This window comes from Colobus angolensis, unplaced genomic scaffold, assembly GCF_000951035.1.
Source record: "Colobus angolensis palliatus isolate OR3802 unplaced genomic scaffold, Cang.pa_1.0 Scaffold7, whole genome shotgun sequence".
Taxonomy (NCBI): Eukaryota; Metazoa; Chordata; class Mammalia; order Primates; family Cercopithecidae; genus Colobus; species Colobus angolensis.
In genome coordinates, this window is record NW_012120709.1 from 18358441 (window position 1) to 18384817 (window position 26377).

The 26377-nt window shown below is 44.5% G+C and overlaps 1 protein-coding gene across 2 annotated transcripts in view; it reads left to right on the forward strand.

Moving 5' to 3' along the window:
* Positions 1–38: 38 nt before the first annotated feature.
* Positions 39–26377, forward strand: part of DIXDC1 (DIX domain containing 1) — a 102100-nt gene continuing 75761 nt past the window's right edge. Inside the window, exons 1-2 of one of the 2 annotated variants that reach the window (XM_011926727.1) lie at positions 39–280; positions 2515–2607. In XM_011926727.1, the coding sequence (XP_011782117.1) occupies positions 2551–2607 (57 nt within the window). In that variant the 5' untranslated portion in view covers positions 39–280; positions 2515–2550. Of the gene's footprint in view, positions 281–2514; positions 2608–10020; positions 10378–26377 lie in introns of those variants that run through there. The other variant, XM_011926725.1, reaches the window with a different exon arrangement.

Below are 26377 nucleotides of genomic sequence, written 5' to 3' on the forward strand. Positions count from 1 at the left end.
TGTCGGCTGCTCCTGGGAGGCGGGTCCGGAACAGCAGTGGGAGGATCTGGGTCCAGGGGGGCGCGGTCAGGACCTGCAGGAGGCGGGATCCGGAGGGCCGGAGGCGGGACCAAGGCCGGCAGGGGCTGGCTCGGGCTGGCTGGAGGCGGGCGGGGCCTGTGGCCGGCCTCCGCATCACCATGGCAGCGGGAATGCCGCGGCAAAGCCAGAGCCGGGACAGGCCAAGCCCAGGAGGGCTGGGGACAGAGATGCTGAACCAGACGGACCCATAATTTAAGAGGTAGGTGCTGAAAGGTGGCGGTAACAAAAATATTACCCAAGTTGATCATCCACATCGAAACTGGGGACACGCAGAGGTGGCGAGTTTGAAGCGGGTAGGGGGCGGCTAAAATTTCAAAGACCAAACCCACTCTCAGCCTTGTACATTCTTAGCGTGCAGTTTCCTGCTTCAGACTTTCAGAGCTTGGAGAGGAGGGGTAGCGCACTCACTCCCCTTTCTCAGTCTGTTCTCCGTTCTCCCCAAATACCGCTGCCTCTCTGCTGGTCGCTAAGAGGGATGATTAAAGACTGGTAGAGTACTGAAAATGAAATTGTAGCACACGCGCACACAAAAGTTGGCAATGATAGTATAGGCCTGGCGCGGTGGCTCACGCCTGTAATCCCAGCACTTTGGGAGACTGAGGCGGGCGGATCACCTGAGGTCAGGAGTTCGAGACCACCCTGGCCAACAATGAGAAACCCTGTCTCTACTAAAAATACAAAATTTAATGGCCATACCACCCTGAAAGGCGCCCGATCTCTTTTGATCTTAGAAGCTAAACAGGGTCAGCCCGGGGTTAGTACTGGCCGGGCGCGGTGGCTCATGCCTATAATCCCAGCACTTTGGGAGGCCGAGGTGGGTGGATCACCTGAGGTCAGGAGCTTGAAACCAGCATGTCCAACACATGGCGAAACCCTGTCTCTACTAAAAATACAAAAAATTAGCTGGGCGTGGTGGCGACGCCTGTAATCCCAGCTACTCTGGGGGCTGAGGCAGGAGAATCGCTTGAACCCGACAGGTGGAGGCTGCAGTGAGCTGAGATCGCACCACTGCACTCCAGCCTGGGCTGCAAAGTGAGACTCCATCTCAAAAAAGTAAAAAAAAAAAACAAAAACCAGAAACATTAACCCGTTTTCAGAGATTATTTACTGCAAAGGTCAAATAAGATCATGTAGATGATAGTACTTTGTAAGCTTAAAGTGCAATATACACATTTCTGCCTTAGAATTATATATGCTGGGCCAGGCGCAGTGGCTCACGCCTGTGATCCTAGCAGTTTCGGAGGCCAAGGCAGGCGAATCACCCAAGGTCAGGAGTTGGAGACCAGTCTGGCCAACATGGTGAAACCCCATCTCTACTAAAAAAAAAACCCAAAAATTAGCTGGGCGTGGTGGCACGTGCCTGAGGTTCCAGCTGCTCGGGAGGCTGAGGCAGGAGAATTGCTTGAACCTGGGAGGCGGAGGTTACAGTGAACTGAGCTCGTGCCACCGCACTCCAACCTGGGTGACAGAGCAAGACTCTGTCTCAAAAAAAAAAAAAAATTATACATGTTGTCTCTCTGGGTTAAAACTCAGTTTCTGAGGATAGAGGGAAGTAAATGCCAGTAGCAGAGCTTCCAGTATTTCTCCTGATGCTCTTCAGAATACTTCCTGTGGTCCTTGACTGATAAATATAGGAAGAAGGGAAAATGCATTGTTGCTTGACTAATGATAGGGGAGTATTACTCTTCACTTTATTACTATTCATACCTAAACAACTAGGTTTAGAAATGCCACTGGGTTAGCTGGGTGTGGTGGTGCACATCTGTGTTCCTAGATACTTGGGAGGCTGAGGTGGGAGGATCTCTTGAGCCCAGGAGTTAAAGGCTGCAGTGAGTTATGACAGCGCCAGTGCACTCCAGCCTGAGTGCCGGAGCGAGACCTTATCTCTCTCTAAAAAAAAAAAAAATTTTTTAAATGCCACTGGGATAGCCCTGTTGTGCTTGTAATATCTTCAGCTGGACTTCCTGCTAACTAGGGTCCTATTTCTGATACTTCAAGATGACTTAAGTTGGTAGGTTTTAGGGAGGGGCCTGGCCCCAACTAGGTTAGTTTAGCTTTAAATTTTTTTTTTCCTGGCCTGTTATTTTGTACATTTCTTTTTTTTTTTTTTTTTTTTTGAGATGGAGGCTTATTCTGTTGCCTGGGCTGGAGTGCAGTGGCCGGATCTCAGCTCACTGCAAGCTCCGCCTCTCGGGTTTATGCCATTCTCCTGCCTCAGCCTCCCGAGTAGCTGGGACTACAGGCGCCCACCACCTCACCCGGCTAGTTTTTTGTATTTTTTAGTAGAGACAGGGTTTCACCATGTTAGCCAGGATGGTCTCGATCTCCTGACCTCGTGATCCACCCGTCTCGGCCTCCCAAAATGCTGGGATTACAGGCTTGAGCCACCGCGCCCGGCCTATTTTGTACATTTCTTATTCTTCCTGTTTTAAGGTGGCCCTGATTCATCTCTTCTAGGGACTCTTGAAGATGGGGACCCAAGTGGTTATGAGATTTACTAACTCCTTGCTGCCAACAGAGCCTTCTGTAAGTTTTTAGTGTACTGTTGTGAAAAGCGTGATGATGTTACGGGAATTTCAATACAGTTCTACTTCTGGGAATTTCTCCATCAGGACTCAGATCCTGAAACAGAATTTTAATATATTTGTCTTATTTTTTTGCTTTTCCTTCTTGTGGAAATTCTATTAATAGCTCTCTTGGACCTTGATTCATCTTTTTCTGGAATTAATAAAATGAGGCAGGGGTTGAGAAATTCTAGCAATTAATCAGAATATATGCATTTTTAAAATATTTAAAGTTTGTTATAGCAATAATGTATATTAATTATAGAGCATTGGAAAAATATTGCAAACTATGATGTTAAAAACTGCAAACCATAATTCTCCCACCCAGAAGCACACTGTTATATTCTGGAAAATATTCTTGCAGTCTTTTTTTCTGTATGTATATATATACACACACACACACATATATGTACATATATATATATTTTCTTTTTTTTAAAGACAGAGTCTCGCTATATCACCCAGACTGGGTGCAGTGGTGCGATCTCAGCTCACTGCAACCTCCTCCTGGGTTCAAGCAATTCTCCTGCCTCAGCCTTCTTAGTAGCTGAGACTACAGGCACGTGCCATCACACCCAGCTAATTTTTTGTATTTTTGGTAGAGATGGGGTTTCACTGTGTTAGTATATTTTTAACATGAGATCTTATGCTGTGCAAACTTTTTAACTTGCTTTGTTTCGCTTAACGTTAACATAAAATTGTTAAAATTTTTTGTTTTAATGTGGGCACGTTTGGTAAACATTATTATGGCTGTAATTTTCTTAACCACTTCTCTGTTGTTGGACTTTTAGGTTCCCTCACCCCTGCCCCCCACATTGTAAATAATTAATTTCCTTATTTAGGACTATGTCAGGTCAGGTGAGGTAGTGGCTCATGCCTATAATCCCAGGACTTTGGGAGGCTGAGGCCAGAGGATCACTTGAGGCCAGGAGTTCAAGACCAGTCTGAGCAACACAGTGAGACCCCCCCCCCTTTCTTTCTTTCTTTCTTTCTTTTTTTTTTTTTTTTTTTCAGAAGGAGTTTCATTCTTGTTGACCAGGCTGGAGTTCAGTGGCACCATCTTGGCTCACTGCAACCTCTGCCTCCCGGGTTCAAGTGATTCTCCTGCCTCAGCCTCCCAAGCAGCTAGGATTACGGGTGCCCACCACCATGCCCGGCTAATTTCTGTATTTTTAGTAGAGATGGGGTTTCACCATGTTGATCAGGCTGGTCTCGAACTCCTGACCTCAAATGATCCACCCACCTCGGCCTCCCAAAGTGCTGGGATTACAGGTGTGAGCCATCGTGCCTGGCCGAAACCCCCCTTTCTACGAAAAATTTAAAAATTTGCTGGGTGTGGTGGAATGTACCTGTAGTCCCAGCTACCTGGGAGGCTGAAAGTAAGGTGGGAGGATTGCTTGAGCCTGGGAGGTAGAGGCTGCAGTGAGCTGTGATTGTGCCTCTGCACTGTAGCCTAGACAGTAGAGTGAGACACTGTCTCAAAAAAATTTTTTTAAAGACTTATGTCAGGCCAGGTGCTGTGGCTCATGCCTGTAATCCCAGCACTTTGGGAGGCTGAGGGGTGTGGATCACCTGAGGTCTGAGACCAGCCTGGCCAACATGGTGAAATACCATCTTTACTAAAACAAACAAAAAAAATTAGCTGGATGTGGTGGCGGGTGCCTGTAATCCCAGCTGCTTAGGAGGCTGAGGCAGGAGAATCACTTGAACCCGGGAGGCAGAGGTTGCAGTGAGCTGAGATTGTGCCAATTCCAGCCTGGGCGACAGAGGGAGATTCCGTCGATCAGTCAATCAATCAATCAATCAATAAAGCCGGGTGCCGTGGCTCATGCCTGTAATCCCAGCACTTTGGGAGGCCGAGACGGGCGGATCACGAGGTCAGGAGATCAAGACCATCCTGGCTAACACAGTGAAACCCCGTCTCTACTTAAAAAATACCAAAAACTAGCCGGGCGAGGTGCCGAGCGCCTATAGTCCCAGCTACTTCGGAGGCTGAGGCAGGAGAATGGCATAAACCCAGGAAGCGGAGCTTGCAGTGAGCTGAGATCCAGCCACTGCACTCTAGCCTGGGCGACAGAGCGAGACTCCGTCTCAAAAAAATAAATAAATAGATAGATAAAATAAATAAATAAATAAATTTGAAAAGACGACATCAAAGACTGTCAACATTTAAAATAATAAATTACCTTGTAAAAGAATTGTGGCGTCAGATTTTGTATACATCTTTCAGAAGGCAGCTGGACATCAGGAGTTAGGTCCTTGGTAGAAATCAGGCTACCTGTTGTAAAGAGACCTTGAGTCTTGCGGAAAGATGATTTGATGTTAGTCTAATTACTGATGTGGAGCTCTGATACCTGATAAGTGTTAGCCCAGAGGCATAGGGGTGCATTTTCAGTGCTGTCATAGAGAAATTCAAGTGTCACTTCCAAAATATCCACCAGATGTCGCTAGTCTTAATATAATACTCACCCACAGGACAGCTGGCAAACTTTTTTTTTTTGAGACAGAGTCTCACTCTGTGCCCAGGCTGGAGTGCAGTAGCATGATCTCAGCTCACTGCAACCTCTGCCTCCCGGGTTTGAGTGATTCTCCCACTTCAGCCTCCAGAGTAGCTGGGGCTACAGGCATGGGACACCACGCCTGGCTAATTTTTTCATTTTTTATTTTGGTAGAGATGGGGTTTCACCATGTTGGCCAGGCTGGTCTTGAACTCCTGGCCTCACGTGATCCTCCTGCCTCGGCCTCCCAAAGTGTTGGGATTACAGCGTGAGCCACCACGCCTGGCCAGTGGCAGATAACTTTTGAAATGTGAATTTTAAAACTTCATGTGAAAAAAGAAAAAAAAATCCATAACACAGGAATAGGTTAAAAAAATCATGTAGAATATTTTCACATATCTGCTTTGGTGTGGTTTATATTAAGCACTAGCATCTGGTGATTACTTTGGCGACATCCTACTCTAGTCTTTCACCATTCTGTCTTTTTCCCTTCTTCTGCCCACTCAGTCTGTCACATTCACCATGTATACTCTTTCCTCACATACTAGTTATCGGATTCTCAGTTTTACTAGTCTTCCTTTTACTATTCTTCCCTCCAGTCTTGTTTCTTGCCCCATGTGTTATGTGTATATTTATGTGTAACTGTCAGTTATTCAAGTTTTTGCTAAAATAATGAGACCTGGCATATAATGACTTATAAGAGGTGCTCAGAATCTATTTAATGGATGTTTAATGAAACAATGTATGAATGAATGAGAGGAAAATACAGGATACTAAAAATTATTTATATTTGGCTTGAGAATACAGTAAAAGCGATAAAGAATCACATTCCTAAATTACCTATAATTAAGTGCTAAATGACACAGTATAGAACATGCTAGACCGTTTAGTGTTTCTTTTGGTTTTTTTTTTTGAGACAGAGTTTCGCTCTTGTTGCCCAGACTGGAGTGCAATGGTGTGATCTCGGCTTACCACAACCTCCGCCTCCCAGGTTCAAGCGATTCTTCTGCCTCAGCCTCCAGAGTAGCTGGGATTATAGGCATGTGCCACCACCCTCGGCTCATTTTGTAGTTTTAGTAGAGACGGGGTTTCTTCATGTTGGTCAGGCTAGTCTCGGACTCCTGACCTCAGGTGATCCGCCTGCCTTCCGCCTTGGGTCTTCTAGAGTACTGGGATTATAAGCGTGAGCCACTGCGCCCGGACCTTTTTTTTTTTTTTTTTTTTTTTTTTTTTTTTTTTTTTTTTTTTTTTTTTTTTTTTTTTTTTTGGTGCCATTGCATTCTAGCCTGGGCAGCAGAGTGAGATGATCTTGTCTCTCTCTCAAAAAAACAAAAAAAAAGACATTATTTCCTAGGGTCATTTAAAATATTTTTATTGACAATTGTAATTATTTGTTTATTCAAACTGCCTGTTTCTTTATAGTCATGAATTATTGTCCATAATAGTTGTGTTAAATTTTATATAGATTTGAATTTCACCCTTCTTATTTTTACACAGAGAGAAGTCACAGGCAATATTTTTGCCAAATGATGGTTTTGTTTTAAGGCTCAAAGTCTTACTTAGGCTAACATCTTACTCTATTTATTAACAGAAGTGATTAATGTTTCCTCCACTGGCTCATTCATTCCTTCAAGTAAAAATTAATGTAATCTTGCATTCTTATGGAATGTAATGTTGCATTCTTCATGTGAAAGTATTGCATAGTGGTTAAGAACCTGGACTTTGGCTTCACCATTTAGTAGCTATTGGGTCTGTGACAAATTACTTCTCCAAATCTCTCTTTCTTTATGTGTAAAAATCCTACCGTTTATGGTACTTGTGACAGTCAAATGAGCTAATACTAAGTGCTGAGTACAGGGTTTGGCACATAGTAAAAGCTCAATTTTGCTATTATTACTGTTATATATAGATATTTGGGTAGCGTTTAGTTTGTGGGGGAAGTGTCTGCCATTATTGCCAAAATACTGCAGGACTGAGGAAGCCAGGTATAAGTTCAGAAATCAGGCAGCGTGGCAGAGATATACAGAAAGCAGTTTGCTGGGTTTCTTTGCCTCTGCTTCCAGGCAGAGTGAATGACCGCACTGCAGCAGCGGAAGTGGTTCCAGCTACCCAGACTGCTTGCAGTTTCCCCACATACAAACACTATGGGATGCCTGATCTTCGTCTCAGTTATTCCTAGTTCTTGTAGCTAGCCCGCATACTCTCCCAGCTCTTGTGTTGATATTATAACACGGTGGGATCAGGAGGATGGAAGGAATAGTAAATGTTAGTGTTGTTTGGAGCTAAAGCTCAGTCCTTCACCTGAGCCACTTTGTAAGGCCAGCGAAGATAACTGTGGTGAACATCTCTTCTGAGCAAAAAAGAAAAAAAATGGACATTATTTTGTCTGACAGGAATTTTGTGCTTTTTTCCAAATGTGAGAGGCAGGCTGTATGTAAAATAGTATGATTTTTGGAACACATCTTAATAGTCACCTGGGGGACAATGGAATGAATATTTTGAGATTGTACTGTTTAAATCAAAATTAAACGCCATTAAAATTTTAGTTCCACAGTTGCATTAGCTGTAGTTCAAGTGCTCAATAGCCACATGTGTGGCCACTATATTGTACAGCATAGATATAGAACATTTCCATCTTCACAGACAGTTCTGGTGAACACCATTGCTCTGGAATATGTGGTTCATATAGTTATGGACTTTTAGGGAATAGTGCAATATTGGACCATATGCCTTATAATACATTTTTTAAAATCAATTCACTACAATTCTCTCTTAATTCCTCCAGCATGCTGTGATGGGCAGTGCAAAGAGCACAGGGCCAGACCTCAGAGCCCTCTGGTTCAGATCTTAGTTTCCATACTGACTTGCTGAGTGACTGTGAGCACCTCTCCTAGCCTTGGTTCCTTCCTCTATGATGTAAGGGAGTTGGGCCAAGTAAGGAAGTGGGGCCAAAATGTTTTGGAGCTTTAAAATTCAATGATTTCATAAGTCTTTTTCCAGAAATACTGAGCTCACAGATCCTACTTTGATCAAAGACTTGTTGTTTGAGAAACGCTGACCTCTGGCATAGATAACTGTCAGCAGGACCTCCCTCTGATGTCTCAATATTTTCTGCTCTGTGTCTAAAGCATGAGGGGCTCTCAACCAGTCAGGATCCTCTGCCCAGGGATCTACCAACTAGGTACTTTGGTTTTGCATCATTATGCATGTAGATGTGTTGCATGCAAGTCTGTGCTGTTGGAAATTTCATGCTTCTCTTTATAAAGGAACTTGTTGAATTGACATGGGTTAGTGACTCTCTGGGGTTGTTACACCATGAAGTGTGGTAGTGCCAAAGGGAGTTCTTGGCAGTTAAATTCCTCAGCTAGATTATGAAGGACAGTGGTCTTCGGACTTGTGGTCTGCTCAGGTTTAGAACGATTTGGTGTCTTAGCTTTTCCTCAGCATTAGCCAGAATTGAACCCACTACATTCAACCAGCAGCTGCCGCTCAACACCTGTGCTGCCTTCTGCCCCCTGCCTGTTGTGGCCAGGGAGATGTGTTCTTTTTCAGAAACATTTTTGTGTTTAGCAGCTTTAGACATTCAGACATGATATTGCTAGCCTGGCTGCTCTTGGTAAGGATTTTCTTTTTCTCTAAGGACCTGAAGAGGTTGTTAGGTTGAATAAGAGCCAATACTGACTTTTCTTTCTAAGGTACTAATCAGGGTTTGAGGAGGAATCTGGGCCTCCCAGAATATCATGAGTGTAGACTCCTAGATCCTTGAGCTGCCTGTCACTGATTGGCTGCGTCCTTGGACAAGGCCCTGACCTTCTCTGAGCCCTAATGCTCTGTAAACCCTTCCTCTCCATCTGGGATCACGAGGTGGAATGTAAAATGAATGTTTTTTCAGCTTTGCGTTTTCCTATAGAAACAAGAGTGTGCACTGAGTTGCAAATGACTAGTATTCCTAAAAATAAATAATCAAGGCTATGACTTGAATAGCTAGAAACAGCCTAGAATAGCTTTCTGTTTCAGTTGAGGAAGCTTTTTACCTAACTCTTTCAAATGCACCAGGACATTTTTGCAGTCTTTACTTTAATTAAAACCCATTTATTTTAAAACACATTAAAATATGGGTTGTATATTTTAGCAGTTATTTTATAAAGAATGAAATAGGAAAATTTTGGAAAAGCCTTGGTCATCCTTGATATTTCTTTTGTGATCCTGTGTGATGTTTAGCACTGTTCTATTGAATGTGTTCTGATACCATCAATAACTAAAGTTCTTTCTATCCTCTTTTCCTCCTTTCTTCCTCTGCTCCTTCTTCTCTTTCTTATTTCTTTCCCTTCTGCTTCCTCTTCTTTAGCTTGACCTCACTGTCCAGGGCCCATGTGGAAAAAGGTTGCTGTTTTCGGTTAGTCTGGGGGAAAATCCTATGATTCACTCCCTTTCCCACCCACCTTCTGGTGGGCCGTTTGTGGCCTTAAGTTAGCAGTGTGTGTGTGTTGTGCACCCTCCCCACGGGCACACCCGCCTGCAAGCCTGGTGTGTGTGTGTGTGTGCGCGCGCGCGCGCGACTGCAAGCGCTGGCATACACCAATCGGGCCGCCTGTTTGTCAACGTGTGTGTGTGTGTGTGTGTGTGTGTGTATGCACGCAGCGCGCACATAGAGCAGCACGTTTGCCTAAAATCCGTGTGTGTATGTGTGTGTGTGTGTATGCACGCAGCGCGCACATAGAACAGCACGTTTGCCTAAAACCCGTGTGTGTGTGTGTGTGTGTGTGTGTGTGTAGCGCACGCACACACGCCCGTGCTGCGGCCCCGGGGGGGGGGGTGTGCGCGTGCGTGCGTGCGTGCAGCGCGCGCCCTCGCCAGCCCGCCTGCCCGTGCTGCTTTCCCGCAGGAAAGCGGGGCTGGGGGCAGCCCGGCAGCGCAGCTTCACCCAGTGCGCGCCCAGCTGTTTCCATAGGAACCGCGAGCGCGCCGGGCCCCTCCGGCGGAGGCCCCCGTGCGAGCATGCCCAGTGCAAGCCACTAGTTTGGCTCCAGTCAAGGTTTCCAGTAAGTGGCATGCGGGACTCTGGAGGGATCCCAATGAGCTGAGCCGAGAGCCTTTGTGTGCAGAGGGAGGAGGAGGAGGCTGCGGCGGCCGCCGGGCTGGAGACCCCGCCCGGGGAGCCCCCAGCAAGAACAATGCTAGCCTGCCTGACCCGAGGGAACTTACTGGACGTCCTGCAGGAGGGCTTCAATGAGGTAACTGTCCTGCTCCTCCCACTCCTCAGCTCCCCTCCCCTAGCGTCTCCCGCCCAGTCTCTGGAAGGGGTCCTCTTCCTCCCCCATCCTCTGGGGACCCAGAGCAAATCGCCCGCAGAACCCCAAGGGGGCTAAGGTGGTACTTGCAGTGCAGATGGGTGAACCAGGAGAAATCAGAAGGGCCGCCTGCCCACAGCTAAGTTGGGCCATGACCTTCCCAGATAGCTTGCTTACCTGAGCCCAAGAGGACAGGACCACAAATTTAGAAATCACCTCCTTCCAGAAGAGGGGGTCTCCATCCTCCCTAGAGTTTCTCTCCCCAAGGAAATCCTCAGGGAATCCCTGGATATTTGGCAAAAGTGCTCATCTATATCAGGAGCTAACCAGCAGAGCCAAGGGAGGGTGGAGTGGTACTGCATTGGTAGAAAGTTTGAGAGGGCAGGGGACTGTAGATGGTCCATGTGAAGTACCCTCTTCATGTCTGAATCTCTTTCTGAGTCCCGGGCAGTAGATTTCTCTGCAATCAAGGACGTGGTTGTCTGAGAGGAGCTACTGAGCGAGAGGGGACCTGGGTCCTGGGCCCAATCCCAGGGAGCCAGCGTGTGCACCCGTCCATGTGAGAGCAGAGGAACTGGGGCCTCAGTCTGACAGGCAAGATGGGCTAGGGCCGACAAGGGGTCATTTCCTCTCTACTTGTTTCTCTTACAATTCTATTTATTGCATTTGCTTTTCTTGTGACCCAGGAAATTCTGGTTTGGGATGCTTCCCCCTCAAGATTGCTCCATATGTCTTCCACTGCAGCTAAGCCCTACTCCTGCGGGTTGTCTTAGCTCAGCATCCAGGGAAACCTATGCTGTTAGTTGTGCCTTTCTTCATTTCTCTCTCCCGCCTTTTCCTTCCATCTCTCTCTTTCTTCTCTCTGTGACTCTCTGAAATTTAAGATTTTTAAAATCAGTTTTTACTCAACGTATGAATACGTTGTCCTCTTAAATGTGAACATGATAGGCAAGACTGAAGTGCCTTTGGTTCCCCCCACCCATTCCAGCCTTTTCCCCACAAATAACCATTCTCATGAATTCGTGTATAAGATTTTATTTCTGCAGCTGCACTACAGCCTCCTTCCTTAATTCCTGTTTCTAATTAAGAAGCTCTGCAGCCTGACTTGCCCCAGAACACTCCCCCGTTCTGGTCCCCATGCCCTAGCGTTGTTCCTAACACAGAGGAAAACTGCAGAAATGCTGTCCCAACCTAACCGAGTTGGAATTTTCCTTTGGCCAAGGGGTATCACAACCTTCACTGAGGGGCGGAGCTTGCATCCTGTCTGCACTGCAGGGCACCTCATCTTTGCATCATTCCTGTCTGAACACTTGTAAGGGAATTGGTAACAAAGAGCTATAGTCTAAGAGTTGAAACACAGAAGAGCCAGGAAGCCTACCTCTGAGTGATTCCCATATTCTGGTTCCTCTTTCCTCACTCTCTGCCTTTGGGCTGCCCCTGGTCTTTAGCTGCGTAAGTCTGACTCATTCACCAATTGTGGCAGAAGCTCTTTTAGTTGTCTTATACCTCCTGCCCCAACTTCAAACAACAACAACAACAACAAAAACCCAGCTCTTGATGGTCCCACTGTCTGTTTAGGAGGAGGAAACCAGCACAGAGCTGGTCCTAATCTTTGTTTTCTGCTCATTTTCACTTTGAAACCTTTCGACTGAAGAGCCACGTAAACTAAGAGGCTTGGCCGTCTGTTTCATGCTTTGGTGCTTCCATAAATATCCCCTGACTTCCAATTCTTGAAAAACATAAGGGCCTAAAGGAAAAGGGGAATGGGAGAATCATGTTTTTGTGGTGGTAATGGAATCTTCATAAAAACAACAGATGCATAACTTTTTAATTAATTGGTCCCTAGAATAATGCAGTAGTGCCTCTTTTCCTTCTCTGATATTTGATTTTTCTACCCATCCTGTAAACTTCCCTCCACCCCCTCCACAAGCTAATGTACATCTGTTCCTCTCTGTTAGATTTGAACTCTGATAGCCAATGAGTACTTTTGGTTTCTCTGAAAGATTGACATCATCTAAATAACAATAACAGTAATATGTTAAATTTGAATGGTTTCTTACAGTTTAAATGATTCTTTCACATTCTATATTAAATAATTCATTTTATGTACAATATTACATTTCGTGCTACTGAATAATAGTGTAATTAGTTATTTTAGAATCCATGGAGCCCCATTTGACCTATTCCAGCCTCCAAGGTTGCTTAATAGACCCAGTAATATTCAATTTATTTTTTTAGAGTCCTTGAGATAAGGATGTAAACAGGGATTTTAAAGCTAGTGTCAGAATTACCTTTAATTCTTCTGAGAATTCCTACTGAGGCTATGAATACCACACATGTATCCAGTCACCTCCTGGGAACGATCCAAGTATATCTAAAGCTATTCTTCATCACCCAGATGCTTTATAGGTCTGTGTAGTTAGGGCTGTGACCTCATTCTCTATGGCAGGGAAAACTGCCATAGGAAATGGAGCTTTGGCCTTAATTGGTTAATTATAAGGGAACCCTGCAGCAGAGAGAAACCCTGCCCTCTGAATCCTGGCTTCCCTCTACCCACTGTTGGCTTCTGTTCTCAATCCTCTGCCACTATGTATAGCCATGCATGACAGAATTTTCTCTTACTGCATTTCCTACACAGAGCCCTGGCCTCAACATGTCTGGCAAATAACTCACAGATTTGATCCTTGTCAGTGCTTTCAATGCAATGCCTTTGAATGGCATGGTTAATTTGGATGGCGAATTATCCACAAGTTTTGGCTACTGCCACCCTGGCTGTCATCCCCCATTTCCTATGGCTTGGCCAGGCTTCCTATAGATCACAGTTTCCCCAGTCTGCATCTGCCTCAAAGCTATTTGTTTTCTCTGCCACTTGGTATTGGTGTTGTCCTGTGAATGTTGTAAATGTGCCAACATGAATTTCTGCAAGTGTTTTTTGGGGGGCTGAACTTTCTTTAAAAACAACTTTGGGCCGGGCGCGGTGGCTCAAGCCTGTAATCCCAGCACTTTGGGAGGCTGAGACGGGCAGATCACGAGGTCAGGAGATCGAGACCATCCTGGCTAACACGGTGAAACCCCGTCTCTACTAAACAGTACTAGCCGGGCGAGGTGGCGGGCGCCTGTAGTCCCAGCTACTCGGGAGGCTGAGGCAGGAGAATGGCGTAAACCCAGGAGACGGAGCTTGCAGTGAGCCGAGATCCGGCCACTACACTCCAGCCTGGGCGACAGAGCGAGACTCCGTCTCAAAAACAACAACAACAGCAACAACAACAACTTTGGTGCTTGTGTTGGGAGGTTTTGAGAGACCTGAGATTATAATATGGTTTGGCTAATAAGCATTCATTTATTCAGTTATTCATTAGTTATTCATAAACCAGTAACTTATTGAGAGGGGATGGATAAAAGAATTGAAAAACACTCAGTTCCTGCTTCCAAGGAGTTTATAGGGAGAGATAGGGTGTACTGATATGAAAAGGACTGAACATTTACCAACCCGTCTGCTCATTGAGGCCAGTTTTTTTCCCTGCTCGTCTGGTACATGCATGCAAGCAGTCATTCACTGGACATTCTCGGAAGTACTGTGTTTGCCAGTCACTGTGCCAGGCTCTGGAAATACATAGAAGTTCAATAACATAGAGTCTGTGCCCTACTGGAGCTCACAGACCAATGAAGATAAAGTAGCCAGGCACAGTGGTGCATGCCTGTAGTTTTAGCTACCTGAGAGGATGAGGCAAGAGGACCACTGGAGCCGAGGAGTTAGAGGCTGCAGTGTGCTGTGACCGCACATGACTGATGACTGCACTCCGGCTTAGATGACAGAGCGAGACCCGTTTCTTAAAAGAAGAGATAGGTCGGGTGCTGTGGCTCACGCCCGTAATCCCAGCACTTTGGGAAGCCAAGGCGGGCGGATCACCTGAGGTCAGGAGTTCGAGACCAACCTGGCTAACGTGGTGAAACCCTGTCTCTACTAAAAGTACAAAAATTAGCCAGGCATGGTGACTCACATCTGTAATCCCAGCTACTTGGGAGGCTGAGGCAGGAGAATTGCTTGTACCTGGGAGGTGGTGATTCCAGTGAGCCGAGATTATGCCACAGTAGATGATCAGAGTGTCAAACTTGGGAAAATTGAGGTGATACAGAAATCTTACTTGTGGGGAAGAGTGAACGTAGGCCCAGGTGTGGTGTGAATGGCTTGGGAGGCTGAAAGTTGGGGGAATGGTTTATGAAAATGATGGCTGACAGGAAATCTGTTGTCTGAACCTTAACCTTTTGAACATAAGTTCTGACAGACTTTCCCTACCAGTTTTCCTCCAAGTAGAAAAGTAGAAATTGAAATTTCACATTAAGATTCATCTGCTTGGCAGTCCCTTAGAAATATAGGAAGAGGCCAGGCCTAGTGGCTCACACTTATAATCCCAGCACTTTGGGAGGCTGAGGCAGGAGGATGACTTGAGCCCAGGAGTTCAAGACCAGCCTGGGTAACATGGTGAGACCCTGTCTCCACAATTAAAAAAAAATTAGCTGAGCATGGTGGCATGCATGCCTGGGATCCCAGCTACTTGGGAGGCTGAAGTGGGTGGATCACTTGAGCCCAGGAGGTTGAGGCTGCAATGAGCCGTGTTCCTGCCACTGTTCTCCAGCCTGGGCAACAGGGTGAGACTTTGTCTCAAAACAAAACAAAACAAAACAAAATACACACACACACACACACACACACACACACACAAACACAAACACAGAGGAAGAGTTTTGGTCTGGTCTCATCTCCATAAGGGGTACATAGAGTGAGTGAAGAAGAAGATCGGTAAGTGAAACATCACTCCTATGGGCCTTGTGCCCTCCATGGAGTAGCGGTGGCAACACTGGGCCAATTAGAGGCTTCCAGACATTTTCACAATGAACTCCTCTGTGCTTTGCTGTAGAAATTAAAGGCTTGTTAAGTCTACAGAGCAACTCAGCACCAGATTCCCCATCCTTCTTTTTTCTATCCTGCCTCGTTTCTCCTCTCCCCACCCAGGCTCATTGGCTTCATTCCCACAGGAGGCAATGCCAGCTAAACAGATGCACCCTGGCAGCAAGCTCTCAGGCAGCTTTATGTTCCTCGTGGTGAGTGATGGGTTGGCCAGGCATGTGGAGCAGTGATAGGGCACTGTTAGCCAGGTGCCGCTCCCCCAGGCAGTTCAGAGGGTGTAGGGAACACTAGAAAGGCTTCATCTGCCATGATTGGCGTTTTGTCGAGGCTGTAGGGACCAAAGGCTAAAACCGACACTTTCCTGAAAGCATGTTGTTTGTTATCCCCCAAACCAAGCTCCATTAAAGTGGTCAAGGATATAACCTTTGGTAGCTGGATGTGGTGAGGGAATAGAGAACCAACTGCACAGGCCCTGAGGCTGGGCTCTTATCTCCTATTTCTAGGATGAGGGACACTCCTAGACTGTAGAGTGACACTTCATTCATCCATTCATTCACATGCATTTATTGGGCACTTACCTTGTAACATGTACTTGTGAAGGAGCAGAGAGTGTTTGGGGACTCATAACTGACAGAAATTTAAAAATAAGTTTAGGAGATGATATCTTTCAGAAAATCTTTAGCTCTTTACTTTCTGATATATTATCTTTTGACCACTGGGCTGAATACTAATACATTAATCTTCCCTTATCGAAGGGAGATCCATCTCAAAACCCCCAGTGGATGCCTGAAACCATGGATGGTACTGAACCTGACTGCCATCAATCGGAGCCTGTTTCTGTTCCTATCTTCTACCCACAAATTTAATGTATTTTCCATCTTAATTAAGCACTTATCACACACTGTGGCTGAAACTTGCAGTCTGAGGTATGGCAGCAAAACTAACATGCATTCCTTTTTCCATCTTCAAAATTTCATGGATGAAAGATTCATTCTTATCATAAATCTTAGCAACCTCAGCATATGATTTTATTTTCTTTCCTTATTTAGTCAAGAACTTTCGCCTTTTCACTTAAAGGAAGCACTTTACAGCATCTTTTGGCATATCTGAATTTCTAGCGTCACTATTCTTATACTTTGAGGCCATTATAGAGTAAAACAAGGGCTACTTGAACACAAGCACTGTGATACCTTGGGAGTCGTTTCAATAAGATGACAGGTAGCATGGACAGCTTGGATACGCTGGACAAAGGGATGAGTCACGTCTTGGGTGAAACAGAGTGGAATGGCACAAGATTTCATCACACTACTCAGAGTGTTGGACAATTTGTTTTTTTTTTTTTATTTTGATTTTAATTAATTAATTTATTTTTTGAGACAGTGTCTCACTCTGTCACCCAGGCTGGAGTACAGTGATGTGATCTCGGCTCACTGCAACCTCTGCCTCCCGCCTCTTGGGTTCAAGCGATTCTCCTGCCTCAGTCTCCCCAGTAGCTGGGACTACCGGTGTGTGTTACCATGCCCGGCTAATTTTTGTAGTTTTAGTAGAGATGGGGTTTCACCATGTTGGCCAGACTGGTCTCGAGCTCCTGACCTCAGGTGATCCGCCTGCCTCAGCCTCCCAAAATGCCGGGATTACAGGCATGAGCCACTGCACCCGGCTAGGATTTAAAGCTTAGGAATTATTTCTGGAATTTTCTTTCTTTTTTTTTTTTTTTTTTTTTGAGATGGAGTCTTGCTATGTACGCCAGGCTGGAGTGCACTGGCACAATCTTGGCTTACTGCACCCTCCACCTCCCAGGTTCAAGCAATTCTCCTGCCTCAGCCTTCTAAGTACCTGGGACTATAGGTACGTGCCACCATGCCCGGCTAATTTTTTTGTATTTTTAGTAGAGATGGGGTTTCACTGTGTTATCCAGGATGGTCTCGATCTCCTGACTTCGTGATCTGCCTGCCTCAGCCTCCCAAAGTGCTGAGATTACAGGCATGAGCCACTGCACCTGGCCTATTTCTGGAATTTTCTATTTAATATATTCAGACAGTGGTTGACCATGGGTGATTGAAACTGTGGAAAGAAAAACTATGGGTAAGGGAGACTACTGTACAAAGAACCTGTCCATATAAGGAAGAAGAAATTTAAGGATATTTTTACTTGTGAACTTTATTTGTACCCAATTAGCCATCAAATTCAATGAACAAATAGCTTTTCCAGGTTCAGTAAAGGGCTGAAAGAGTTAATAGAAAAGAAATACAATAGGGTGTTTACTGGCAGAATTTAGGCCAGTAATAACATAAGGTTTCTAAATCTTCAGCTTTCCTCTTAGTTTCTCAGCAACTTCTCCACCCTCATCTCCTCATCTCCTGCTGCTGGGGGGTCTCAGAGTTCTAAACAGGTATCTGGTTTCACTGTAAAACTAATTTCCTTCCTGAGCCGTTCATGTCTCCTCCTGAACTGTCTCTCTAGCATACCACAAAAGCTCTCTGCTTTTCTTGTTTGCTTTTCTTGTTGCCAGCAGGAAAACATACAGCCGCCTCCTTGGCTGTTTCTACTCTAAGAATAGTAGATACCACACACTTCTCTGGTGAAGCCCCGTTGGTGCTTTTGCAACTCTAACAAATAAGTCCCCGGCAGGAATTCTGTGAGCTTGAGTCTTGGAGGAGATAGAGAACTGAGGCTCGGTTTACAAACTTGTTTGGAAGGAAGGGCAGGTCCCAAAAAAAAACAGGAAGAAAGTTACATTTGGTGGCAAGAAAGCTTTCAAGGTCAAGATTTCCTGCACAAATGAAGATTTTGGATAGAACTGTCTATACTAGAAGACTTTTACCTGAAATTGTAGGGTTATTTGGAGTGTCTTGGAGGAAGCTGATGGAGATTATGGGATTGCTAAAGCCTCCTTTCACCGGCCACTTCTTGGTACTATCACTACCCTCACAACTTTAGAGGGGTCCAGTCTCATCAAGCCAAAATCCTTCTCAGACAGTTTTAACTCTTGTTGTGTCTACTGACTGACTTCTTCTGAGGCCTGACTCAGAGGGTGGTTACCATGCAAACCTTCCGTTGTTCTAGACATCTATTACACTGGCATCCTTTTGGCTTCCTTAGAACAAGTTAGTCATGAAACTCCAGACTGAGATTAGTTCAACACTGTCACACACGTAGTATGTACCGACTGTCTTGGTCTTTTTTTTTTTTTTTTTAATTAGTTTGGTTACAAGTGCCAAAAACCGAACTTGAACTAGCAGGGACAGGAAGTGGATGTTATTGACCCGCATGGAATCCAAGGAAAGGTAGACAACTAAACCATGGAAAGGGCAGGGATGCAACAGAAACGATGAAATCAAGAACTCTGACACTGGCAGGATCTCTTCCTCTGTTCTCTGCCTCTTATCTGCTTCTTTCTATGCTAGCTTTATTCCCATTTACTAGAGCTGGTTTTTCCTTCTCAGGTGAGCAGCATGGCCTATGGCAACGTCTAAGTTTTATATCTTACAACTGTGAGAGAGATGAGGGAGGAGGAGGAAGACTGAATCTATTCCTAAATGCCAGTTCAAAAAGTTCCAAGGATTGGCTGGGTTTCACCAATGAACTTTGCCAGACCAATCAATTGTGGCCAGTGGAGGGGGTGATACAATGCCAGCCTGGTCATAGGCCCACCACTGCATGTGCAGAGGAGGGTTCTTAAAGAAGAAGGGATCATTGTGGGCTGGGCAGCTACCCCAGGAGCTGTTAGCTGTAATATCACTGCAAGCTTAGTTGGAATCTGATCATTCCCACTTTGCCTCTCTTGACCAAGATCCAGGGTCATAATCAAGATATAGTTCTTTTTCCTTTTTAAAAAATTATTGTTATGCAAAAGAGCTTCATTTATTTGTTTAGTTTTCTGACTTTGTGCTGGTGTGTCTAATACTTTTTCTTTTCCTCAATAAGGAAGGCATGCTTGGTTCTGTCACAGACACTTTTAGTACACGTAGAACAACTACAGGCCTTGCTGACATGTTTTCTTTTTTTTTGAGACAGAGTCTTGCTCTGTTGCCCAGGCTGGAGTGCGGTGGCATGATCTCAGCTCACTGCAACTTCTGTGTCCTGGGGTCAAAGGATTCTTGTGCCTCAGGCTCCCAAGTAGCTGGAATTACAGCCCAGTTAATTTTTTTTTTTTTTTTTAGACGGAGTGTTGTTCTGTCACTCAGGCTGAAGTGCAGTGGCATGATCTTGGCTCACTGCAACCTCCACCTCCTGGGTTCAAGCGATTCTCCTGCCTTAGCCTCCCAAATAGCTGGTATTACAGGCGCCTGCCACCAAGCCCGGCTAATTTTTGTTTTTTTGTTAGAGATGGGGCTTTGCCATGTTGGTCAGGCTGGTCTCGAACTCCTGACCTCAAGCTACCTGCCCACCTTGGCTTCCCAAAGTGCTGAGATTACAGGTGTAAGCTACTGCACCTGGTCAGTTTTTTTTGTATTTTTAGTAGAGATGGGGTTTTGCCATGCTGGCCAAGCTAGTCTCTAACTCCTGGCCTCAAGTAATCTGCCCACCTCAGCCTCCCAAAGTGCTAAAATTACAGGCATGAGTCACTGCACCCAGCCAACATTTTTTTTTTTTTTCTTTGTTTATTTTGGAGAACCTCTTAAGAACTTTAGGTATCACAGGTAGCAGGAACTCACTGAAGTCTGCCTGGGCATACACCACATGCAGATTTTGGTGTTTTCCCAACCTTCTTGGTATGAAGGTAAACAGTTCTATGAACAGGGATTTGGGACGGCCTAATTTTGTTAGAGGCTGTATTGTAGAAAAGCCTGCAATGGTATGTCAACTGCTGGACCATTCTGAGTGCCTATGGACACTGTCTCCAGAATAAGCAAGATCTATTTTTCAATATTGCAGATATTTTCATTTTGCTGAGCCTGTTGTATACTTTTCTCACTGAATAATAGACTTGTAAAATGATAGAAGGAAACAAAATGCAGTTTTATTTTTCTTTTGGTATTTATATCTGTTTTGGTTCTTGTTTTCAGCTGCTTTGTGAAGCCCTTAAATTACTTTAGATGGCTGGAGAGTAGGGGTGGGGGCTTGAGGGTGGAGAAACACAGGAAAAGTGAGCTGGATTTTGAACTCCCCACCCTGGCCTAATCACAGAAGCACTGCTTTTCCCTATTTTACATATCTGTCTCTTACACAAGTTATGATTTAGAAAAATAATGAGGCAAAAAAAATATGAAGAAATGAAACTACTAGTCTACCTTTCAGAGAGTAACAGCCTCCTGTGAAAGGCCTGTGGTATTTCACCTGCTATAGAAAGAGAAGCCCTAATATGTTGTTCAAATCAAGCAGCAGAGCCACTCACAGCCCAGGCTTGCCCCACAGGCCTCTTTGAAGACAAACTGCTTTGTGGGAGAAGTGGATGGCATGGCCGGCCTTCACAAGTGTCTGCTTTGTCCTTAAGTCAGTTTCTTCGGAGCTGGCAGTGGGCATTTGTAGGAAGAACAGGGTCTTGCTGCCCCTTGGATGAGAAGTACAGATATCTTCAGGTCAAAGAGAGACAGACACTCAGTTTAGTGCTTGACTCCCTAAATTAGACATAAAGGGAGAGGCAGCAGCCTCAAGAAGGGTAGTGTAACCCTTCACCTGTGGATAAGACTAGCCCTGTTCACTTGTGAAGCTCTGGTCGCTGTTAGATGCCATTGAACAGATCATGTCAGCATGCAAACACAGTGATGACATGCCAAAGGCTTATCTTCAACTAAAATTTTTTCATCAATAATTTAATTGAAGACATACTAGTTTTTAAAGTTACGTGAAGGCCAGGTGTATTGGCTCACACCTGTAATTTCAGTGTTTTTGGAGGCCAAGACAGGAGGATGGCTTGAGGCCAGGAGTTCGAGACTAGTCTGGGCGATAGCAAGACTCCGTCTCTACAAAAAATAAAAATTTAAAAAGAGAGAAAAGAATAAAGTAACATGGATCTGGACAGAATGCCAAATAGCCACAGCACCTGAGTGTCTAACACTCTCTAGACAGGACTTCAGGATCCATAGTCTAGGCTCCCAGTTCCTGGACTGTCCCCACTGTAATGATTGTCCCCCTCTGTGCCACTTCGACAAGGCCACATACTGAGGCCACACTTGGAACTTACTCTGCAGAATTTCCCCACCTCTGAAATCTTAAACTCTGAAACTCTACTCTGCTCAAAATCCCAGTTTTCACAGTCTTACATTCCCATTAAACTTATTTTTTCATTCCATCGAGTTCTCCTTTCCTTCCTGTCCTCTACCTTCTTAAGGCTTATCCACTCTCTTAATTTCTTCTCCCTGGCCCAGACTTTACCATCAGTCACTTCAAGCACTTTGAATACCATGCTCTCCTTTGCCCCGGTGGTCACTGCCTCTCCTCTGATTATTTTCAGTCCTAGATTAGCCCATCCTTGGTTTCCCCTGCTCATGTCCCAGGCCTGCTGTGCAGGTCTAGAGCAAATCACACAACCTTGCTGATTGATTTAATTACAAAATGATGATTTCCAGTCTTAGCTGAGTGCTTGGTGTTGCCAGGAATCTTTAGCAGTGAGTATTGTTTCCAGCTTCTCACAGGGTCTGCCACAAGTTTCTGACCCTTTCCTGAAGCCTCCTTTATTCTCCCAGTCCCTTTCACCCTCAGCAGATAAACTGGCCTACTTCATAGGAAGGAATGACTTGTGGGGCAGCTGCATTTGAACTCCTTCAGCTTCCCTCTTCCCACCCCCACACTTCCCCACACTCCTGATCAGAGGACGCAGCGTGTATTTGCTTTTAACCTACATATATCCTCCCGTATCTTTTAAATCATCTCTAGATTATTTTATAATACTTTATACAATGCCTACACATACTTCATTCCCATGGATTTGTCTTAGTACTCAGCAAATTCAAGTTTTGCTTTGATCCTGATCAGAGGATGCAGCCCTCTTCCTCTTCTCTGAAACCTTGATGCATCATGATCTCTCCCATTTCCTTCTCTGCCAAATAACTCTTGGAGCTCACCTTACCTTTTGGGATGCTGTAGAGCCCAGGAGTTAGTGTCATTACTGAACTCAAACCCTTGTTCTGTCACTGAGCAGCCCTGAGACTGTGGGCATATTCCTCTGAACCTTGGTTTCCACATCTGTAAATTGGGAAAAATATTCCCTTGCAGGGTCAACGTGAAGGGAGAATATATGTATAAGGGATGTAGCAAAGTGCATAGCACAATACCTGGCACGTAGTAAGTGCTCGGTAGATGACAGTTGTCCCATTGGCAAACTTATACCTAGATACTCTCAAACGTGGATCTCCCACCCCGCCCCCAGCTCTTGGGCTCTAGACCTGTGTTTTGCCAACTGGCTGTGGAACATCTATACTCTGGTGTTCTACAAAGAGCTCAGACTCTCAAAACCGAGCCATTGACTTTTCCCCGGTACTTGTTCTTCATGTCTTCTCCATCCCGGTTAAAGTATCAGCAGGCAGCCAGTCATTCAGGCCTGACTTTTTGGACCCTCTCTTTTTGTCGCTGCCTATCCTATCAGTCATCTCTGACTTGTTTCTGGAGTTTGTCCTTTGCTCACTGGTGCTGCTTCAGTTTAGGTGCTTATCCTCTCTTGCTTGAATCATTGCCTGGGCTCCTCGTTGGCTTCTTCAGTCTGCATGCTGTTCTTTCTCTTCCAAAATGCCAGTCACACAGTTTCACTCTCCTGTTTCACAACTTCACACTTGCCTGTTGAAGGTCATTATGCTTAGTCTAAGTGCTGGTGGTCGCACTGGCGACCTGTTTCTCCAACATTATCACGTGCCACTGACAGCTCCGCCCACACGCTACCCCCTCAACTGGCTGTTCCTCTAAGATACTATATGTCTTTTGACCCTTCCTCCTTCCGTCACCTCTGCCCTTGTCTGCTCTGCAATTGGCAGACATCCATAAAGAACCAGCCAAATGTCTCCTTTCCTGTTGACCTTTTCCTAATTACCCCAGCTTTCCATCCTGTTGCTCCTTCTCTGCATAAATAGCTTTTTTGTTTTGTTTTGTTTTGTTTTGTTTTTTCACATTTCTCCCTTGTAGCAGCAATCACTTTGTATCTGTTATTTATGTGCCTGTAAGTGCTGACCTTGGCACAATGCCTGGCAGATAGTAGGGACTCAAGAATATGTTGACTTGAATAAATGAATGCATGGAATGACAAAATCTCTTGAGACACAATCTAACAAGGTGAAATTTATTAGAGGCAAATGTGGATCAAGAAAACCAATTTTACGAGCTCAAAGATGAAAGGGATTTAACAGCAAAATGTGTTAAAAATTATTTAGGGGTTTTGGTTGACAGTTTAGTGTGAGTCAACAATGTGACAAAAAAAAAAAAGAAAAAGAAAAGAATATGAAGTATCTTGAATGAAGAAGCTGAGTATCTGGTTTTATACCTAGAGTATTGTGTTTGGTTCTAGGTATTACGGTTTTAAAGAGACTTAGACTGAATAGCAATATTTCTTATTTTTTTTTATTTTTGTGGGTACAAAGTAGGTATATATATATATATATATATATCTTTTTTCTTTGTTTGGGGGTGGGGGACAGAGTTTCACTCTTGTCGCCCAGGCTGGAGTGCAATGGCATGATCTTGGCTCACTGCAACCTCTGCCTTGGATTCAAGCGATTCTCCTGCCTCAGCCTCCCAAGTAGCTGGGATTACAGGCGTGTGCCACCATGCCCAGCTAATTTTTGTATTTTTAGTAGAGACAGGGTTTCACCATGTTGGCCAGACTGGTCTTGAACTCCTGACCTCAGCTTATCCACCCACCTCAGCCTCCCAAAGTGCTGGGATCATAGGCATGAGCCACTGTGCCCAGCCAGTAGTTGTATATATTTATGGGGTACATGAGGTACTGTGATATATGCTTATGATGTATAATAATCATATCAGTGTAAATGGGGTATCCATCACCGCAAACATTTATCCTTTCTTTTTGTTACAAATAACCTAATTATAGTTTTAGTTACTTTAAAATGTACAACATTATTGCCGACTGTAGTCACCCTTGTGTGGAATAGCAGTAATTCTTCAAACCATTTTGCTTTTAAGGTTTTTTAAAATAAATTACCAAAATAGACAAACCACTAGCTAACATAAATAAGAAAAAAAAGGGAGAAAATACAAATACACAAAATAGGAAATGACAATAGAAAAATAGCCACTGAAACAGAAAAAGTAATTACAATAGACTTTGCAGTCCTCTTTGCAAATGCATTCAAAAACTTTGATGAAATGGATAATTTCATAGGTAACTACTGATTACCAAAATTGATAGAAAATGGAAGTTTCAACAAACCAATTTCTATAGAAGAATTAGAGAACCCTGTTAAGGAATTACTCCTCAAAAAAGTACAGGCCCAGATTATCTCATGGATAATTCTACTAAACCTTCAAATATCAGATTGACACAATGTTGTGTAAGTTATTTCAGAGCATTGAAAATGAAGGAAAACCCATAAATATATACACCTACATATGTGGGGGTAACCAAAAATGGACTACAAAGAGTAACAAATGAACCTAACTGTATTATAAATAAATAATATAACCACAGTGGAAGGAGCAGAAAAGGAAAGAACTAACCCAAGTAACTTTGGAAGCAGTATTTTTGTACTATAAGGCTAAAGACAAAAAGTGTGCCTACAAAAATTAAAAAATAAAAAAGGAAAATGAAGGAGAATTTCCTAAAGGTTTTTATGAAATGTAATATTTATATCTTAAAATTATAAAGATGGTGCAAAAAAAATACTATTATTATTTATGAATATCCATGAGATTTGGGAGTGGCCAGGGGCCCCAAAATGATATAGTTTGGCTATGTCCCCACCCAGATCTCTTCTTGAATTCTCCCACGTGTTGTGGGACCCAATGGGAGGTAATGAATCATGGGGACAGATCTTTCCTGTGCTGTTCTCATGATAGTGAATAAGCCTCACGAGATGTGATGGCTTATGAGGCGGAGTTTCCCTGCACAAACTCTGTCTCTCTTTTTGCCTGCTGCCATCCATGTAAGATGTGACTTGCTCCTCCTTGCCTTCTGCCATGATTGTGAGGCTTCCTTAGCCATGTGGAACTACAAGTCCATTAAAACTTTTTTTTTCGAGATGGAGTCTCACTCTGGTCACCCAGGCTGGAGTACAGTAGCACGATCTTGGCTCACTGAGATTTCTACCTCCTGGGTTCGAGCGATTCTCCTGCCTCAGCCTCCTGAGAAGATGGGATTACAAGTGCACACCACCGCGCCTGGCTGATGTTTGTATTTTTAGTACAGATGAGGTTTCACCATGATGGGCAGGCTTGTCTTGAACTCCTGACCTCAAGTCATCTGCCCACCTCAGCCTCCTAAAGTGCTGGAGGCATGAGCCATCATGCCCATCTTAAAATCTCTTTTCTTTCCCAGTCTTGGGTATGTCTTTATCAGCAGCGTGAACACAGACTAATACAATGTTCTTGAATAGGATGACTCAACATCATAAATATGTCAGTTCTCTCTAAATTAATGTATAAGTTTAATACAATCCCAGTAAAAATTCCAAGAAGCTCTTTTAGGAAGTTAGACAAATTGACACTAAAGTTCATAGTGAAATAAACACACAGGAACAGTCAGGAAAACACTAAGGCAATGGTTTACAAGCAGTGTTTTGCCTGTAATCCCAGACTTTGGGAGGCCAAGGTGGGAGGATGGTGAGGCCAGAAGTTCTAGCTGAGCAACAAAGTGAGACCCTGTCTCTACAAAAAAACCCAAAACTTGGCCAGACGCAGTGGTTCACACCTGTAATCCCAGCACTTTGGGAGACCAAGTCAGGCAGATCATGAGGTCAGGAGTTTGAGACCAGCCTGACCAACATGGTAAAACTCCATTTCTACTAAAACTACAAAAATTAGCCAGGTGTGGTGGTACATGCCTGTAATCTCTGCTACTCGGGAGGCTGAGGCAGGAGAATCGCTTGAACCCGGGAGGCAGTGGTTGCAGTGAGCTGAGATTGCACCACTACACTCCAGCCTGGGTGA